Source organism: Cetorhinus maximus, chromosome 12, assembly GCF_964194155.1.
Source record: "Cetorhinus maximus chromosome 12, sCetMax3.hap1.1, whole genome shotgun sequence".
Classification (NCBI taxonomy): domain Eukaryota; kingdom Metazoa; phylum Chordata; class Chondrichthyes; order Lamniformes; family Cetorhinidae; genus Cetorhinus; species Cetorhinus maximus.
In genome coordinates, this window is record NC_135890.1 from 34,031,169 (window position 1) to 34,050,861 (window position 19,693).

A 19,693-nucleotide genomic window follows, 5' to 3' on the forward strand; every position below is an offset into this window, starting at 1 on the left:
ATTCAGACTGAGACAGGGAGGGGCTTGATTTGGTGACAAGGGCGCAAAGTTTATAACGGGAACCGAACACTTCAGTTTTTTCATTACTGAGGTTCACTTAGAAAAAGTACCCAGGAGTTCCTCTGATGTTTCAGTTGGTAAAGTGAGTTCTACTGGTCAGAGATTCCAATTTTAATTTTTGCTCTGTAATCAGTTAGTTAATCTCAGTTTGGGCAATAATTGGGCACTATTATATGCCTATACCTATGTTTTTATAAATAAAGAAATTGATGAGGACTCCCACGTTATTCATCATCCAGTGATCCCTGCTGGGAAGTACATGTATATTCTATAGTTGAGGACAGAATTGAGCTTAATGGTGATGACTTGCTCAGTTGATGAATCTGCTGATGCCCACTGTCAGCTTGTAAATGAAGACCAGCTACTTAAGAAGTTAATGCAGGCTAGTCCCTGTGGCTACATATTCTAGCACCAGTCAACTCTTTTGAGGAAAGGAAATGAGCACAACTGGCAAGGAACCATGTAATTTGAAAAGTTACACTGAAAGTTTACCACTTATAATGATCGATACAGAAATTGAGCCAACTTCATCCAGACTCTGAACATCTTAGGTGGATTTCGGAAAGGAACATAGACATTCACATTGATTATCTTTATCACAATAATATTTTCACTTAGTATAGAATTCTACAGGTATTGAATTATAAAGTTTATATATTATAGTGCAAGAAACAAAAGAGCACCATTTACTTTGAGACTTACTGAATATAATTTCAACTATTATTGGTAAATGTTAGAACTTCAGAATTTACAGATAGCTAATGGCATTTTTTAAAAAGCATTTTAGCTTTTATAATTAGTGACAGAATACAAGAGTTAATACAATTAAAACTTTACACAAACCATTGGTCAGGCCAGTTAGAGTACCCATAAAGTTTTTGGCACCTTTTTGTAAAAAGGACATTAAAGCCATAGCAAGTGTACATCATAGACTGAACCAGGATGATACCAGGGATTGGAAGCTACCGTAACACCAGAAGATATTCATAGCAGGAAGGCTAGAAGGAGGCTTACTGGTAATGAGAAATCTTTAAGATTATGAAAAGTTTTGGGAAAAATCTTTGGTTGGGAACAAGGGGTAGGTCATCAATTCAGAATCGTTACCAAAAGAATAAAGGGTGAGGGTGGAAAAAATTAACTTAAGATTGTTGGAGCTTGAAATGCTTTACCATAGGAGTAGTTGACACAGTTATTACATATTTTATGGGATAGTTGGCTATATATTTGAAAGGGGCATGGGCAGAGCATAAAGCAGTGGGATTAGTTTTGGGTTGTTTTCGTAATGAGAAATAATTGAAGTGGGGACCATTATGGAAAGGCGTAGCTGGATTCATCATATAAGAATTAGGAACAAGAGGAGGTCATTCAGCCCATCGAGCCTATTCTGCCATTCAATGGATCATGGCTGATCTGATTATGGTGTTAACTACTTTTTTTGCACCCCCCCCCCCCTCCCAATAATCCTTGATGCCCTTGTAGATCAAAAATAGTCATGAAAGAAAGAACTACCCGGGATGTATTTAATAGTGGGACCACAGGAATTCTCAAGTGGAGCTGACCCACTGCATCTTATTTGGCTTGTTTATTACTTGATCCATTCTAACTTCTGGGTAGCCTTTGTAATGTTTTGTAACTTTTAATATGTCATTAGCTGTTCTTGACTTCTTGATCAATGATTTTTCAGCGAACTTCCTTATCAATGATGAGAAGGAAAGGAAGGTGCCACCGAGGGACAGCAAGGCGTCCAGCTTCACCTTGCAGCCTGAAACATTCACCAAGCCGTGAAATGCTAACATATGCTCAAGCACAACGAATGGTTGAAATGGAAATTGATGGCCGGCTACACAGGATCAGTATTTATGATCCTTTGGAGATCATTTCAGAAGATGACTTAACTGCCCAAGAAATTGTTGAATGTAACAGCAACAAGGAAAATAGTGAACGTCCTCTTGTTTTCGTAAAGACTAAAAGGTACAAATCTAATAAAGTGAAAAAGAAGGATGCCACTATTCAGAGTACACATGGAGCTCCAACACAGGTGAATGCATTGCCAGAACCCAGATTCAGAATCGTAGATTATGAACCACCATCAGCTCCTCGTCGGCCTTCATCTTATTACAGACTCATCGAGAAATCCCCAGAGGAGCTCAATAATGAAGTTGAGTACGATATGGATGAAGAAGATTATGCATGGCTGGAAATGATTAATGAAAGGCGCAAAAGTGATGGTTTGAGTGCAGTTTCACAGAATGTGTTTGAGTTCCTTATGGATAAACTAGAGAAGGAATCTTACTTTGAAAATTCTAATCAAGGTGATCCGCAGTCATTAATTGATGAAGATGCTGTTTGTTGTATTTGCATGGATGGAGAATGTCAAAACAGTAATGTAATATTGTTTTGCGACATGTGTAACTTAGCAGTACATCAGGAATGCTATGGGGTTCCTTATATACCCGAAGGACAATGGTTGTGCCGTCGTTGTTTGCAATCCCCTTCTCGACCTGTTGATTGTATCTTGTGCCCAAATAAGGGTGGTGCTTTCAAGAAGACAGATGATGGTCAGTGGGGTCATGTTGTTTGTGCACTGTGGGTTCCTGAAGTTGGATTTGCTAACACTGTATTCATAGAGCCTATTGATGGTGTCAAGAACATTCCAGCAGCCAGGTGGAAATTGACATGCTACCTCTGCAAACAGAAAGGGCTTGGTGCTTGCATCCAGTGCCAAAAGGCAAATTGCTATACAGCATTCCATGTAACTTGTGCTCAACAAGCAGGTCTGTACATGAAAATGGAGCCTGTTAAAGAGACTGCATCCAATGGAACAACAACATTCAATGTGAAAAAGACTGCTTTCTGTGCTGTGCACACTCCTCCTGGGTGCGTGAGAAGGCCGCTTCACATTTACGAGCCACCTGAAGTGAAAAATGGCATATGTAGAAGAGATTCACCTAACAAGACAACTAAAACAAAATGTAAAGCAAGGCAGAAGACAAAGAAGGCCAGGAAACTCTTAGTTGAAAAATGTACTGCTGTGCCTGTAGTATCAGTCCCATGCATTCAGCCTGACAGGTGAGTGTTTTCACAAACTTCAATACCTGTTTTTCATTTTGAGGTTTTGTGATGAAATCTGCAGCCTATTAAATAAATCTAATGAAAAGTAAAAAGACAATGTGCTATTTATCTAAAAATTATTCTTCTATGTCCTTGTGTTTGTTTTGTGTTGTAGAGCCTCTTAAGCCAAACAAATTGGGAAATCTGAAATCACTTTCAATCCTTGTTTGCTCAGCCAATTGACGAACTCTAATATAATTTCTGAACCAATCACACTCTATTAAAAGAGAATCTGTGATATACAACCAGTCATACAATATATAAACTTTATGGCCAATTCAATAATGTTTTCTGATTTTAAATTGCTCTATGTCCCATTTAAATCTTGCCTGCCCCCATCACACAAAGTCAACAGTCTTGAATTTTACACACCCTCCACCTGCAGTTGGCACCACACCCATTCACTGTCCTGAACTCACCCCAACTAACACTTGATTATATGAAGAGTGTGGGTAACTCAAAGGCACCTGAACTACAGTGATTTCATTCTTGTTTCTGTATGCTGCTAGCCAAGGCTGCTTCTCATTTTCATATAAAGAATAAAGTAGAATGGAGAGAGTCTTGAGTGCAGCAGTGAGAGAAAGTAGCATTTAACAGTACAGAGAGCAAAGCAGCTCTCTCAGGAAACTTCCAAACTTTGCTCAGCCTAGTATACTGATAACCTCCTATATACACAATCTGCAGTGACATATTCCCTTGACACCCCTTCAGAAAGCACAAAGCTTTCCAGAAGCAGAACCTTGTCGGTCTAAGCCCATTTCTGAGAGCCCCTTGTTTCCCTTCACTAACTGAAAAACCATTACAAGATCTTGGTGACATAGTGGCAATATCAGCCCAATGAACATAATCTGCACAGAGCTCTATGCCCCAAATTACTGGTGTAATGAATGGGAGATCTTGTATTTATTGTGAGTCTTTGTCTGAAACTGAATAGAAAAATATCAGGCGAAAGGCCTAAGATCCACTGCCCATATGTAAACAAAAATAACTTGAGCAATACAGAAATTGTTAATGCATGAAAGAGAAGGAATGTCTTAAGTGGAGTACTTATTATAGAAGAAATGATTAACACGTTTAGTTGACTTTATTCCTGATCATGAAATCTAAAACACTGTCTTCTTTCCCTCTACTCTGTTCTGAAGTCATTCATAATACACGAAGTTGACAGTAATATTTCTCCAGGGAGGGTCAAACAGTTCAGATCCATTCTGTTTCGGAAACGGGCTTAGACCTACAAGGTTCTGCTGCTGGAAAGCTTTGTGCTTTCTGGAGGGGCGTTAAGGGAATATGTCACTGCACGGCAGCTTTTATATGTTGGAGGCTGTCATTATACAAGGCTGAGTAAAGTTTGGAAGTTTCCTGAGAGAGCTGCTTTGGTCTCTGGCATGTTAAATGCCCCTCTCTCTCACCGCTGCACTCAAGACTCTCTCCATTCTAATTTATTCTTTCTATTACTCTCACCTAATGTTGTTACTTCCCTCCTTTCTCTCTAAGATGTTCTCGTCACTATTCTTTTCTGTATTCCTTGTCTTTCTGTAATGAGAGCTGCAGGAGTGAAAATGGGAAATGCACAAGAGGCCAGAGTTGGGAGGAATGCGAAGTTGAAGGAAGTTTGTATGACTGAAGGAGGTTACAAAGACAGGGAGCGTGATGCCTTGGAGAGAGTGAATACAATAAGAATTTTATAATTAAAGCTTTGGTGGACCAGAACCCACTGCAGATCAGAAGATATAGGGTGACAGATGCAAAAATGTTGGTGAAAACTTGTTAGAAACACATGGATTACTCCACCTATACCTCATGCAATGTCTGTGAAATATTCTCCCTGATTGCTGCACAGCAAAAAAAAACAAAGTTGCTGTGCTGCGACTTAGTTGGTGAGTTGAGGATAGCTGTCTGTTTTGACAAGATGGAGAGTACAGTGAAAATAGGTAAGTTTTTGACTCATAATATTACAGACAATTTTCAAGAAATCAATATTATAAAGGTGTAGCTAATCAATGAAGAACATGAACATAAGGGCGTATACAAAAAATTGTCGCCCTTTAGGGTCTCTTGCTGCTTTGAGTCTACATTTTAGAATCCGCTCCTTCAATCTCTTCCCTAATTTCATATCCTCTTTTAAAATTCACCTCTTTGTCTAGGCTTTGGTCACCTTTCCCAATATCATCTTTGATTTGACATCCTTTTTATTTTTTTCATACACCTGTGAAGCTCCTTGGGATGTTTATCTACATTTAAAAGTGCTATATGTCACAGCACTTTTGTGCTTAGAATTTGCCTTAGAATTTTGGGAACTGGGAAGCACTGATACTTTGAGAAATACATAATCCACATCACAATGTTTTGTTCATGCAAGTATAGAATGCCACCCAATGGTATCATGCCAGAGATCTTGAATCTAATTCCTTGTGCTTTCTTCCTGTTTATTATGCAATCGAATAATTAAAACTGAAATCAAGACAATACACCTGAATGCCCTTGATCACTTGTGCCATTCCGAGTTACTGAAATGTCACTTGGCTCACTAACAAATAAATCCAGTCCCTATGTATTTCTCCTGGAATCTATGCTATAGTTTCTATATATTTTTTTGAATGTGCCTCTGTTACATTTGAGAAAAGCTTCCACAGCTGCAGTTTTATAAACATGCTGTGCTTAGTGTGCATAAGGTATGGTTTGATGACTTCAAACTTAATTTTCATTATATTAATAAGATATTAAGCTTAAAGAAGGAAAATGCCATATCTTCCACACCGCCCTCATTCCTTGATTGTTTAACCTGATTTCTGCTGGTTACCTTCGCCAGTGAAGGTAGATGGAGGTAATGTTTCACCCCACTTAGTCTGTTTGTGAACAATGTATCAAAAAGTTAAATGGACAGATTTCAACAAAGCTTGGAACACAGGGTGTGACCCAAGGAACAACTGATTAATTTTTGAAGATCCGGATCCGGGAATTTTTTTTAAAGGATCCATTAACATGGGGAGAAAAGGCGAATTGACTTTTTTTTTAGAATGTTGTGGATTGTCTCAGTTGTTGTAGAATTTGTCATGGCTGTCAAAATGTGAGTACAGTTTTCAGAGCAGGTTGTTGGATGTGGATTGGCCTGAAGTCTCCTCAGTGAGATGGATGCTTTTAATAAAAAGATTTATTTTATCAGCTTTGCGGTTACAGAGCATCAACCAGTCAGGGAAGAGCCTCAAGGAAGAGCTGTCTAATTGTGATAACTTTGGGTTAACACAGCGTGATGGAGGTATGAGCTCTAATGAGTGCCCTCTTCACTTGTTTAGAACGTTGTGGATTGCCTCAGCTCTTGTGGTGCAATTCTCCAGAAATTTGGGCATAAGTTCATGCAGCTACGATTGGTAAAAACATAAATTTTGCCATTTTTTTCAGCAGAAGCGATCCAGGAAATTCCAGGCCTTGAATGTGCAGATTTTTCATGCTATCTTAATCCTTTAATTTATGACTAACCGGACTTTCTATTTTTTTCCCTTTTATCTGGTATTTATAATTTTGAAGAAAAAAAAGGCTTGCATTTTTATAGCTCCATTCACAACTTCAGGGCATCCCAAAGTACTTTACAGCTAGTTAAATGCTTTAGAATTGCTGTCACTGTTGTAATGTAAGAATCATAGCCAACTTTTGTATAGAAAAGTCCCATAGACAGCAATGATATCATGATCAGATAATCTGTTTATCTATCCCTCAAGTAATATATACCAGCAAGGGCACTGTGATGAAGAACTCCCCTGCTCTTTGTCAGTGTTGAGGCATCTTTTACGCCTATCAAGTGGACAGATGGGGTCTCAGTTTAACAGCTTGTCAGGGAGACAACACTCAACTATAAATAACCTTCAATTTTTTGTTTTTCTAATATGAATATCTGGTTCATGATTGCTGTTATATTGGGTTTAGTTTATTTTTATTTTGAGACTGTCTTTTATTACTGTCATTAAAGAAAAGCTTACCTGAGTGCCATCTGAGCACATAGCTTAATTATGACAAAATTGGGGACTAAACAGCCTATTTATTGTATGTATTTATCTGGGCAGACTAAATATTAGAGATCGGATAGTTTGGCTAGTGTAATGGTCAACAAAATTAGCTGGATAAAAAATATTGAAACATTCCCCCCCCCAATCCTCATATACGTCAATAGAAAAAGAAAATTACAATAATATTTCAAAGATCAATTCTTCAATTGCATATGAAATAGAGGGAAAACACTAAGTACACTACTTGTAAGACCACATCCATGCTTTCATCAGGTGGTCAGCTCCACTCTTATGAATTTTTTAAAAATTTGGCAAGGGAGAAAGTTCTCCTGAATTTCAGTGTACTTTGATAAAAACAGAAAATGCTGGAAATTCTCAGGTCAAGCAGGATTTGTAGAGAGAGAAATTGAGTTAATGTTTCAGGTTGATGTTTCAGAACAAAAGGGCATTGACCTGAAAACAGTTCTGACAAAAGATCACCCTGCAAACGTTAACTTTTAGCATTTTCTGTTTACATCTCAAGTTTTGAGCATTCAAAATATTTGTTCAGTTCATTGCACTTTTTTAAAGAAGTATTTGATGCCTATTTTTATTCCTTCTCTTGAACACATTTACATACTCTCACTGCAGCACAGTTTCACAAGTGACAGTCTCCCTCCAATAATTCAGCAAAAGAGGAGGGTGAATTGACAATCTATTTGGTTCAGATGGTCATTGTCAAACTGTATTAAACTGATCTACACCTGAGAATTTCTGAAGTAATAATGATCTGGAATAGGAGTTTTAGCAAATTTTTTCCCCTTTTTAGCTAGGGGTTAAGGCCAATTGCAGTATCAGTATTTGTGCCTTGACCAGGGTCAGCTAGCTCAGCAGAGACCTGGGGTAGGATTTTCCTGGGCGGGGGCAGGGCCCGCACGCCGATGCATAAAATGACGCGCGGTGACGTTGGGCAGAACTCCCGACGTCATCGCGCCCCGTTTAAATTTTCAGGTAGGCGAGGGCGCAGCAAAATCAGTTGTACGCCCACCGACCTGTCAATGGCCAATTAATTGAAACAATTAATGGACCTGCCCATCCAACCTTAAGGTTGGCAGGCAGGCCAGGAGCCCTGGTGGGCTTCAGAAAAAGCATGAAACCTCATCCACAGGCGGGATGAGGTTTCATGTAGGTTTTTAAAAATTTAATTAAAGTTTTTTATAAAGTTAGGGCATGTCCCAATTCATGTGACAGTGTCACATGAGGGGACATACCAGGGGATTTTTTTTTTTCTCTATTTTTAATGTTTTTGACAGTAGAGGCGATCTCCCTGAGGCAGCATTTAGGCTCAGGGAGATGAGTGCGAAAGAGCGCACTGTCAGGTTTAGGGATTCCAGCCCGCTCGCACAGGGAGCGCATAGCGCTTCCGTGCGGACGTCACGCTGGATGGGTCTTAATTGGCCCACCCACATAAAATGGCGGCATGCCCCCAATTGTGGGCATCGAACAGAGGTGTGCTTGTGCGCACCCACACTTCAACTTCACCCCTGACGGGGAGAAATCCTGCCCCTGGAGTCAAAGAATCACAGAATTGTTAGTGCTGAAGGAGTTCATTCAGCCCATCATGTCTGCACCGGCTCTCCGAATTAGCATTTCAACCAGTGCCATTCTCCTGTTTTCTCCCTGTGACCCTGCAGATTGCTTCTTTTCAAATAATCATCTAATTCCCTTTTGAATGCCTTGATTGAACCTGCCTCCACCACACTCCCAGGGAGTGCATTCCAGTCCCCAACCACTCTGTGTGAAAGTTTTTTTCTCACATCACTTTTGCTTCTGTTGCCAACTACTTTAAATTTGTGCTCTCTCTTTCTTGATCCTTTCACGAGTGGGAACAGTTTCCCCCGTCTACCCTGTCCAAGCTCCTCATGATTTTGAATACTTCTATCAAATTTCCTCTTGGCCTTCTTTTCTCCATGGAAAAGAGTCCCAACTTCTCCAATCTATCTTCAGAACTGAAGTTTCTCATCCTGGAATCATTCTCATATGAAATGAAGTTTTGCAGCTAAGAGGATGATTTAAACTTATTTTCAATGCATTTTGGTTGTATTTAGACACTGACTCCATCTTCTTGGTCACTGCATATTTGTCATATTGGTCTCTCAAGACCTTAACTCAGGGAAATTTCCTACAGTGAGTACACTTCAAAAGTATTTCATTTACTTTAAAGTGTTTTGGGATATTCTGAGATGGTGAAATGCAGTTTATAAATGCAGGTCCTTCTTTCAGAAATTCTTAATAGTTAGTGCTTATGCCCCATTTCAAGATCTGTGATATTCATTGAAGCTGCTTCCTATCCGCTGACTGCTTTTATCAACAAAATTTGGTAGCTTCACAATTGAACAGTTAAAAGTCCCGTATTACTGTGTAGTCATTTTGACTGGTTGTTCCTCCATTTAAAAATGTTATCAACGTGCAGGACTCATTTGGTCAATGCAGCATAAATGCGTGTTGATTTAGTTTTGCCATCTACAGTTGTCATCATTTTGACAAGGTTCAACAGAGCAATACACATGTATGTAGTTGCAATAATAACTTGCATTTATATAGTGCCTTTAATGTAAAAAAATCACGATGGTTCATAGGGGTGTTAAGATGCTAAGCATTGACAAAAACTTGTTTTGAGGTGGACATTAAGGAAGATGCTACAGGAGGAGAGGAGTGTAGTGTGGAATAGAATGTGGACTGTAGAGTTTTGCATGAGCTGCAGTTTTTAGAGGATGGGAGGCCAAGCTGCAGAGCATTGGAGTAATCAAGCCTGGAAGGGACAAAGGTATGAATGAGAGTTTCAGCAGCAGAAGAGTTGATATTGAAATCGGGCTATTGATTTTCAAGTGGAAGTAGGCAGACTTTGTAATGATTTGAGGTTGGAAGCTTAGCTTGTGGTTTAGTAGGACATTGTAATTATGGACTGTCTGGTTCAGCTTCTGACAGTGCTGGGTAATGGGCGTGGAGTCGATGGCAAGGATATTGAGTTTATGGTGTTGATCAATGGTGATGACTCCAATCTACTGAATGTTTATTTGGAGGAAATTGGGACTCAGTCAAAACTGAATGTCAGATAAATAATTTCATAGCACACAGACCTATGTTACATATGAACAAGGAGCAGGAGTACAGCATTCGGCCCCTCGAGCCGGCTCCACCATTTAATAAGATCATGGCTGACCTGATAGTAACCTCAAATCTGCATCCCGCCTACCCCGATAACCTATCCTTCCCCCCCTCTCCCCCCACCTTGCTTACCAAGAATCTATCCAGCTCTGTCTTAAAAATATTCAAAGACTCTCCTTCCACCGCCTTTTCAGGAAGAGAGTTCCAAAGACTCGTGACACCCTGAGAGAAAAAATTTCACCCCATCTCCGTTTTAAATGGGTGACCCCTTATTTTTAAACAGTGACCCCCCTAGTTCTATATTCTCCCCACAAGAGGAAACATCCTCTCCACATCCACCCTGTCAAGATCCCTCAGGATCTTATCTACTTCAATCAAGTCGCCTCTTATTCTTCTAAACTCCAGCAGATACAAGCCTAGTCTGTCCAACCTTTCCTCATAAGACAACCCGCCCATTCTGGGTATTAGCTGTAGAAATAGTTCTAGATATAGTGTCAAACTGGTTGAGTAAATTTTAATTATTTTGGGACATTGGTGAATTTTTGTAATTAGATGGTGTGTGGCAGTCACATCTGTGCTGCATTACTGAGCAATATTTTTCCTTTCAGCCCCTCTCATGTAATATGGTTGCAAGTTGCTTTGTTGCACATGACAGAGTGTTAAATATTGCAGAATATTGTATTATTTTAGGTTTATAAAATAAACTATATTACATTGTTTGGTTTTCCTTTAAAAGACCCTACTTTAAACAAGTAATGTGCAATGACATTGAAATTACATTTTGAGTTACAGAACATGCAAAAGCATTTTTTTTTTAAATTTCAAGCTCCTCCTCCACCCCCTCCCCCCACCCCAATACTTATTTCCTTCATGTTTCTACTCATACTTTTATACAAAACATATCAATCGTGCACAGCATATTTTTGTTTTAGTAAGAACAAGAATTTGTGTGAAGGATCATTAAATGACCATCATAGACTCCAACATTTTCCTTTCTTTGCTTTAGTGAATCCATAAACATTTACAAAAGGTAAAAGCATATACTGTGGATGCTGGAGATCTGAAATAAGCAAAGTGCTGGAAAAACTCAGCAGGTCTGGCAGCATCTGTTAATGTTTATGATTCTTCCTTGGTTCTGTGTTTTGCTCTCAACAAAACATGAGGGAATTGGCTTTGATTAAAAATAATTAAAATAATGGGCAAAGAGAAAATTTGTGCGAGATTAAATAAAGCATCTTCACTGCTTGGACTTCAGTTTCCAAAGACATTTTTATGATTGCTATAATGCCTAAAATTACTACTTTAAAATGGTTATTTTCTTTGCAGGCTAAACAAAATAATGAGTCAGGTGTCAGTGCCACGGAAGAAACAGTTTATACAGAGGTTGTATGTTTACTGGACACTTAAACGACAATCAAGAAATGGTGTACCCCTACTTCGACGATTACAGTCACACTTGCAGACTCAGAGAAGTGCACAGCAGGTATTGGTTATGTATTGCTTTTCTTTCCTTTTCCTCAATATTCAGACTTGTCAAGCAGGCTGTTTTTGGAAAAGATTAGATCCGATTTGAGGTACCTGACCTAGAAAGTTGAATTTTCTTTTCTGTTTTGACCTGCAGTCACGGATCCATTTTGGGTTTAAACTCGAAAGATATTCATTATTGCAGTGCAGGCTGCATATGCCAATATTGAAATATGATTTTTAAAAGTGGTTGCTTTGTCATGCCCTATTGTGGAACACCAGGGTCATAAATTAGATTTCTTTTGTTCTGCCTATTCTGAGTTTCTAATCTATTTCCAGGCCAAATATTTCCATGCAAGAAAGAAAAATTTCAGTGAGAGCCGTTATGTCATATGTATATACCTTGTCACTAGAAAATAGTGATGTTGGTGAGACCAAGGTTCAAGTCACTTATCTTTTCAACCACAGTTCCTGCCTGAACCAAGATGTATATGTATCGGATAGAAGAGATATTAATAAGATTTTTTTGGAAAAGGGGCAAAGTAGAATATTTAGCTCCAGTATGTGAACAGTTTCATATGGCTCTTCATAATGAAATGTCAGTAATCCTACTGTTAAGGTATGTAATATTGAAAGATACTAAAGGACAATCTTTCAAATGTGAAAACAACGTTCTTGTGTTTGTCAATGGTTTGTGTTTCTGTGTGTGTGTGTGTCTCTCTCTCTCTGTGCCCCCCTCTTTGTCTGTCTGCTTGTCTCTTTGTGTTGCATCTATTAATATACAAATGAAAGAAGTGTGTGTTATTCACCAATCTAGTAGATACTGTGTGTTGGAAGGTAGTGATTCCAAGAATTAATTCATGAAAAATTATGCAGTGATCATGAGTAAAATATACATTACTCTTCAAGTGCTTTCATCCCATCAGTTGCATAACATTGTCCTGTTAAACAGGCAGAAGTGGGTATTCTTTGTAATTGAGATGATATGGTCAGAAGCTCAGCTTGGTAAAATAGGATGCTGAGTTTACAAACTCTCTGGGTCGACCTAAGACATTCACTGGGGAAGAGCATGGAATCGATGGTGGGGGATTGAAGTCTGGAAAAGGTGTAAGGAAAATGACTTTTTGGCCTCCCCAGTGTTTAACTGAAGGAGTTATGGCTCACCAACACTAAATGTCAGACAAGCTGGTTGAGAGACAGGCAGTGGAGAAGGTGCTGGATAGAGCTGAGTGTCGTAGGTGTGCATATAGAACATAACACCAAGTCTTCAGAAGATGCTGCCCCTTGGCAGCATGTAAATGACCAATTGGAGGGAGCCAAGCATAGGTACTTGGGGGATCAGAGGTAACAGTGGTGCAGAAATAAAATCCATTGTAGAAGATCTTCTGACAATTGGGTAACAGTGGAACCAGGTGAGCGCTGTTGTACTCATGTAGACAAGGGAAGAGAGGCATTGAAGAAGGATGGTGTGGTTGACCAAGTGAAAGGGTGCAGACTGGTCACAAAGGAGCGGTATGAAAGTGCAAGACAGTCGTAATCACAGGATGTTATTTCTGATTAAGCAGTGTCAATTCAATGCTGTGGCAGGGGCAGAAAGGTAGTTGGCGAGGTTCAAAATTGAGTTTTTAGGAATATGGGCACAGATTTGGGAGGTAAGAACACATTTGAGGAATATGGAGGAGAAAGGAAGGTAGAATGTGCAGTGGTCTGCAAGGATGGAGAGATCAAGGGTGGATCTGTTGAAAAGTGAATGATAATGACAGATTTGAAAATGGAGAGTGCCTCCCCTAAGGAGAGGGAGTTGTTCGCTATGTCAACTAGCATGTGGATTGGGAAGGAAAGTTGAGTGGTGAATAGGTCAGTGGGAATAGACCTGAAGTATCAGGAAGTGCATAACGCGAAGGGCTGAATGGTCTACTGCTCCTCATTTGTAGGTATGAACTCAGGGTGAGAGAGAAGGAGGGGGTGGAAGAGAGGGTTCTGATTTGCAGTTGTTAAAGGAGGGAAGAAGCAGGAGAGGGATCTAGGTAGGTGAAGCCACACCTCTCTCCTCTTATATTCCTAACTCTAAAGTTCGACCTGAACTTGTCTGGGTGGAGAAATGGTCAAGGCTCACAACTCTTAATAGTTTATTGTAACATTGATAAACTTATAACCATAAGTACTCTGCTTTTCTTGTGTTAGATCAGTACTTACAAATGCTGTTTACCATTGATAACTTACAAACATCAGCATCCTGCTTGCTTTTGAGTTAAATCAGTACCATGCTCACATACACTGTTCCCATAACTTCTGAGCTGCACTCGCGCTGTTAATCCTTGAAAATTCTGCTTCTGAAAAATTGCTGCTTCTGTCACTGTTTTTCCTTTAGTTGTCCTGTTTTAGTTCATCCCCCTTATTAAACTTACTTTTGAGAAGTTCCATAGTGTGCAGTGTTGCCACTACTACTTTTGCTTTGACAGCTGTCAGTGCTCCTGTTACTGCAACACACGTTCCTTAAAACTACCAAAAATCACATCACATCTGTGACCATGATTATCACAAACTCATACGAACTAGGAGAAGGAATAGGCCACTTGGCCCTTTGAATTTACGCTGCCATTCATTAAGTTCATGGCTAATCTGAACCCCTCCCCAAACCTGTGCTGCTTTACATACGTGGCAATCTCATATCCTGGATTCATGAATAGATTGTTAACATATATGAAGGTATTTCTATGGGGAAGATTCTGGTTATCTCATGATTAGGTTTTGCTCCAATTAAAAAGCTCTTTGGAATTAGCATTTCCAAGGAATGTGGGGACACATTCAGACACAGTGCCTCCGTATAGCTTATTAGCCTGTAGGTATTATTTACATTGCTATAGCAGTTCATGGTGATCTGATGATCGAGACAAAATCTTTTAAATCTTAGATAGACGCATTTCATTGTGCGGCTTAATTGCCTCTACTATCTGTCGATTAACATCAAGGTTTTTTAAGGTCAGTTTCAAGGTTCCGTGGAATACCAGGTGACAAAGTTTGGCCAGTTTTTGAAAATTGACCATTACAAGTGGCCTTTTTGCAATACCACTTTTTGAGCTTTTAAATGTTGGCTTCTTTTAACTGAATCCATTCTTGCTAAAAGACTGATTACAGGAGGTTGGTATTTTTGCATTCCAGGATAATTTTCGAGTGGTGACCAGTTTTGGCAGGCGAAGGAAGGGCTTGATAGTGTTTTATGTGGTTCGGTCAAATCTGATGATGGCGATTGGCTAAACCAGTTGCGCACCATGATGTTCAATCTGCAGCTCTTGGACTTAAAGAACCAAAATGGGACCCATACCATGGGGCGATCAGAGAGAGTAGGAATTTTACTGCGACAAAGAGATCAAATGTAAAAGACTGATAGCTTTTTGTTAGAGAAAGTATTTTATATGTAGAATTAAGGGAGAATTTGAAAGAGAGTTTCTATAAGAAAATCATAACTATTATCAACTATTGTAACAAAATTATTTTTTAACTAGAGAATTTTTCTCAAAATTCTTAATTTTTTATCTTCATTTTTCCTTCCTTCCTGATTGGAAAAGAGAACAGATAATGAGCAGAAAAATGGCATGAAAGAGCAACTGAAATACTGGCAGAGGCTACGACATGACCTAGAAAGAGCACGTTTACTGGTTGAACTTATTCGTAAACGTGAAAAGTTAAAACGTGAACAGGTATTGTTCAGTATCTATTCTTATCAAATTTATAGGATAATTTCAGTTTAAAGGGTGCTACTCAATTTTAGTTTGTGTGATTTGCCACAGCTTTGGATAACTTACTTCAAATATGTTTAAATATTGGCAGGTCAAAGTTCACCAGGTGGCTATGGAGCTCCAGCTGACACCATTAACTGTTATGTTGCGCTCAGTTTTGGAACAGCTTCAGGAAAAGGACACAGCACATATATTTGCTCAGCCAGTGAGCTTGAAAGAGGTACGAATCTCCCTATTCTGAATATAAAAATCCAATGTTTGTTTTGGCTAGAATCATGTTATTTCCATTCAAGTGCTCAAGATTGCTTTGAATATGGTTTCTCGTGAGTAATAAAAGTTTGCACATTTTCCTGAATGAATTATTTTATACTTTCAGATGGGAAAGGGAAACTTGTTACACTAGCATAAGGATTGTTTCACGATGCTGTGCACAATTGCATGCTCAGCCAGCTTTGTCCTTATTGCTGAGGAATTTGCTTTGGCACCCATCAGCAAAAAATAGAACCTTCTTCCTTCTGATTTCCTCCACAAGGACCTCCATGGTGCTCTCTGAAAATCTTAGATCCCTTGCCAACTTCGTTCTGACAGCATTCTCCATGCACAGAAATGAGCAAGTTTTTAAATATTGTCACTCCTGTCCTCTTCGTCCCCTGCACCCCCACCCGCCCCCCAGTTTTAAAACTAAAACCAGTTTTAGTTTGCCAGAAATGTATGTTTCTTCAAAATATTTTGGGTATCATTTGCAGTCAGCAAACATTTGTTTTTGAGGCACTTGAGAAAAGCCCATCATTAACTAAAACCTTCTTTCGTCTTTCAGGTTCCAGACTATTTAGATCATATAACACATCCTATGGATTTCTCCACAATGAGAAAAAGGATAGAAGATCATGGTTATAATAATCTGGATGAGTTTGAAGCTGATGTTAACCTCATTATAGATAATTGTATGAAATACAATGCAAAAGATACAATATTTTACCGAGCAGCTGTGCGACTGAGAGATCAGGGAGGAGTCATATTAAGACAGGCTCGTCGTGAAGCAGACCGAATTGGTTATGACTATGAAACTTCAATGCATTTGCCTGAACCACCAAAGTGTGAAACAACCAAGCCTTTGACATGGGAAGAAGGTATTTATTTTTATTTTTACTTCTAGGAATACACTGATCCACTGCAATAATACTGTGTCTACTATTTCATATGATGACCAAGAAAACAGCATTTATCAACTTTTGGGTATAGCATGTAGAATAATAATATTCTGTTTGTTTTTTTCCTCCTTGAGCAAATAGCTCCTGGTATATGGTAGGTAATCTTGTTCCAAGGACAACAGCTGATTTTTCTTCTCCTACCCCCGCCCCCTCCAAGATGTGTGATCAGCCATTTTCAGGGGGAGAAATTCTACTTTTGCTGAAAAAAGATGTAGCAGCCGAAAAGCATGCTGGTGAAGCCTGTGAAAGCTGTGGACCAATTTGGTTGTCATAGCTCCTTTAATTATGATTGAAGGGCTAGTGCTCCAGAGTGCCGTTTATTGAAAGCTGTCCGTGGGGATGATGGGTGTGGAGAGAATTGGACAGCAAGTAATGCCTTTTAAAGGCTCACCTCATTATGAGGATTTTTGATCAAAACTAGGTCAATCTTGTAAAGCTAAGGTGGTGGTAGAAATTCTCCCAGCAGCTGCTGTATGACATGTTGTTCTTTCTCCTCAGTTTCTATCTCGGTGGTTGATAGATCAACACTTTCATGTCAACAACTTAACTTTGCGCACAAGTCCCTGGGCAGAGATTGTCCTGCCGACTCGCTGCTGCCTTGAAGGATTAGTGGATGAGTTTGAGAATGAACGCAACAATACTCCCAAATTTCAGTTGGACAGAGGGGCTCTTAATCAAGAGCACAACCCTAATTTAGACACCTGCTCTGATTTTAACCCCATCCCCATGTCCGAAAAGAACAAGGCATGCTTGGGGTATAAAATTGGACCAGAATACTTGCCTCTCAATTCTCTCAGCAGGCAGACAAAGGCATCAAATGTTCAAAAAGTGGTAAAAACAAAAATACCTGGAAAAACTCAGCAGGTCTGACAGCATCTGCGGAGAGGAACACGGTTAATGTTTTGAGTCCGTATGACTCTTCAACAGAACTAAGGAAAAATAGAAAAGAGGTGAAATATAAGCTGGTTTAAGGGGGGGTGGGTCAAGTAGAGCTGGATAGAGGGCCAGTGATCGGTGGAGATAACCAAAAGATGTCATAGACAAAAGGACAAAGAGGTGTTGAAGCTGGTGATATTATCTAAGGAATGTGATAATCAAGGTACAGATAGCCCTAGTGGGGGTGGGGTGAAGGAAAGGGATCGAAATAGGCGAAAAGACAAAGATAAAACAATGGATGGAAATACATTTAAAAATAATGGAAATAGGTGGGAAAAGAAAAATCTATATAAATTATTGGAAAAAACAAAAAGGAGGGGGAAAATCGGTAAGGGGGTGGGGATGGAGGAGAGAGTTCATGATCTAAAATTGTTGAACTCAATATTCAGTCCGGAAGGCTGTAAAGTGCCTTGTCAGAAGATGAGGTGCTGTTCCTCTAGTTTGCGTTGAGCTTCACTGGAACAGTGCAGCAGGCCAAGGACGGACATGTGGGCATGAGAGCAGGGTGCAGTGTTGAAATGGCAAGCGACAGGGAGGTCTGGGTCATGCTTGCGGACAGACCGAAGGTGTTCCGCAAAGCAGTCACCCGGTCTGCGTTTGGTCTCTCCAATGTAGAGGAAACAGCATTGGGAGCAGCAAATGCAGTAGACTAAATTGAGGGAAGTGCAAGTGAAATGCTGCTTCACTTGAAAGGAGTGTTTGGGCCCTTGGACGGTGAGGAGAGGGGAAGTAAAGGGGCAGGTATTGCACCTTCTGCGGTTGCATGGGAAGGTGCCGTGGGAGGGGGTTGAGGTGTAGGGAGTGATGGAGGAGTGGACCAGGGTGTCCCAGAGGGAACGATCCCTGCGGAATGCCGCTGGGGGGGTGAAGGGAAGATGTGTTTGGTGGTGGCATCATGCTGGAAATGGCGGAGGATCCTTTGAATGCGGAGGCTGGTGGGGTGATAAGTGAGGACAAGGGGGACCCTATCATGGTTCTGGGAGGGAGAGGAAGGTGTGAGGGCGGATGCGCGGGAGATGGGCTGGACACGGTTGAGGGCCCTGTCAACCACCGTGGGTGGAAACCCTCGGTGAAGGAAGACATGTCAGAGGAACTGTTTTTGAAAGTGGCATCATCAGAACAGATGCGACGGAGGCGAAGAAACTGAGAGAATGGGATGGAGTCCTTACAGGAAGCGGGGCGTGAGGAGCTGTAGTCGAGGTAGCTGTGGGAGTCAGTAGGCTTGTAATGAATATTGGTAGACAGTCTATCACCAGAAATTGAGACAGAGAGGTCAAGGAAGGGAAGGGAAGTGTCAGAGATGGACCATGTGAAAATGCCACCCCTTTCTGATCCCCCTTTTTTCCAATAATTTATATAGAATTTTCTTTTCCCACCTATTTCCATTATTTTTAAACATATTTCCATCCATTGTTTTATCTCTACCTTTTAGCCTATTTTGATCCCTTCCCCCCCACCCCAACTAGGGCTATCTGTACCTTGCTTGTCCTGCTTTCTACCCTTAATTAGCACATTCCTTAGATAATATCACCAGCTTCAACACCTCTTTGTCCTTTTGTCTATGACATCTTTTGGTTATCTCCACCTATCACTGGCCCTCTATCCAGCTCTACTTGTCCCACCCCCTCTTAAACCAGCTTACATTCCACCTCTTTTCTACTTTTCCTTAGTTCTGTTGAAGAGTCATACGGACTCAAAACGTTAACTGTGTTCCTCTCTGCAGATGCTGTCAGACCTGCTGAGTTTTTCCAGGTATTTTTGATTTTGTTTTGGATTTCCAGCATCCGCAGTTTTTTGCTTTTATTTGAAACTTATCATCTGTTGTATGTACAGCAGAAATCCTGGTGAAATGATGTGGTTGTTCATATTGTATTTCTGGGTGAATCGGGATAAACCCTAATAAATTTTAGGCACTTGGCTTTTACTTTCAGTGGGATGGGGATTTTGATTTTACCAATGTCTAATCTTACACCTGCTGACAGAAGAGTGGTTTGTTCGGAATAACACTGGAGGACGGACGGAA

The 19,693-nt window shown here is 40.1% G+C and overlaps 1 protein-coding gene across 2 annotated transcripts in view; it reads left to right on the plus strand.

Moving 5' to 3' along the window:
• The window catches only part of brd1a (bromodomain containing 1a), a 39,265-nt gene that overhangs the window by 3,670 nt on the left and 15,902 nt on the right, over positions 1 to 19,693 (plus strand). For both annotated transcript variants that reach the window (XM_078553340.1, XM_078553341.1), the window contains exons 2-6: positions 1,745 to 3,129; positions 11,646 to 11,802; positions 15,353 to 15,484; positions 15,615 to 15,743; positions 16,341 to 16,653. In XM_078553340.1, the coding sequence (XP_078409466.1) occupies positions 1,745 to 3,129; positions 11,646 to 11,802; positions 15,353 to 15,484; positions 15,615 to 15,743; positions 16,341 to 16,653 (2,116 nt within the window). The remainder of the gene's footprint in view (positions 1 to 1,744; positions 3,130 to 11,645; positions 11,803 to 15,352; positions 15,485 to 15,614; positions 15,744 to 16,340; positions 16,654 to 19,693) is intronic.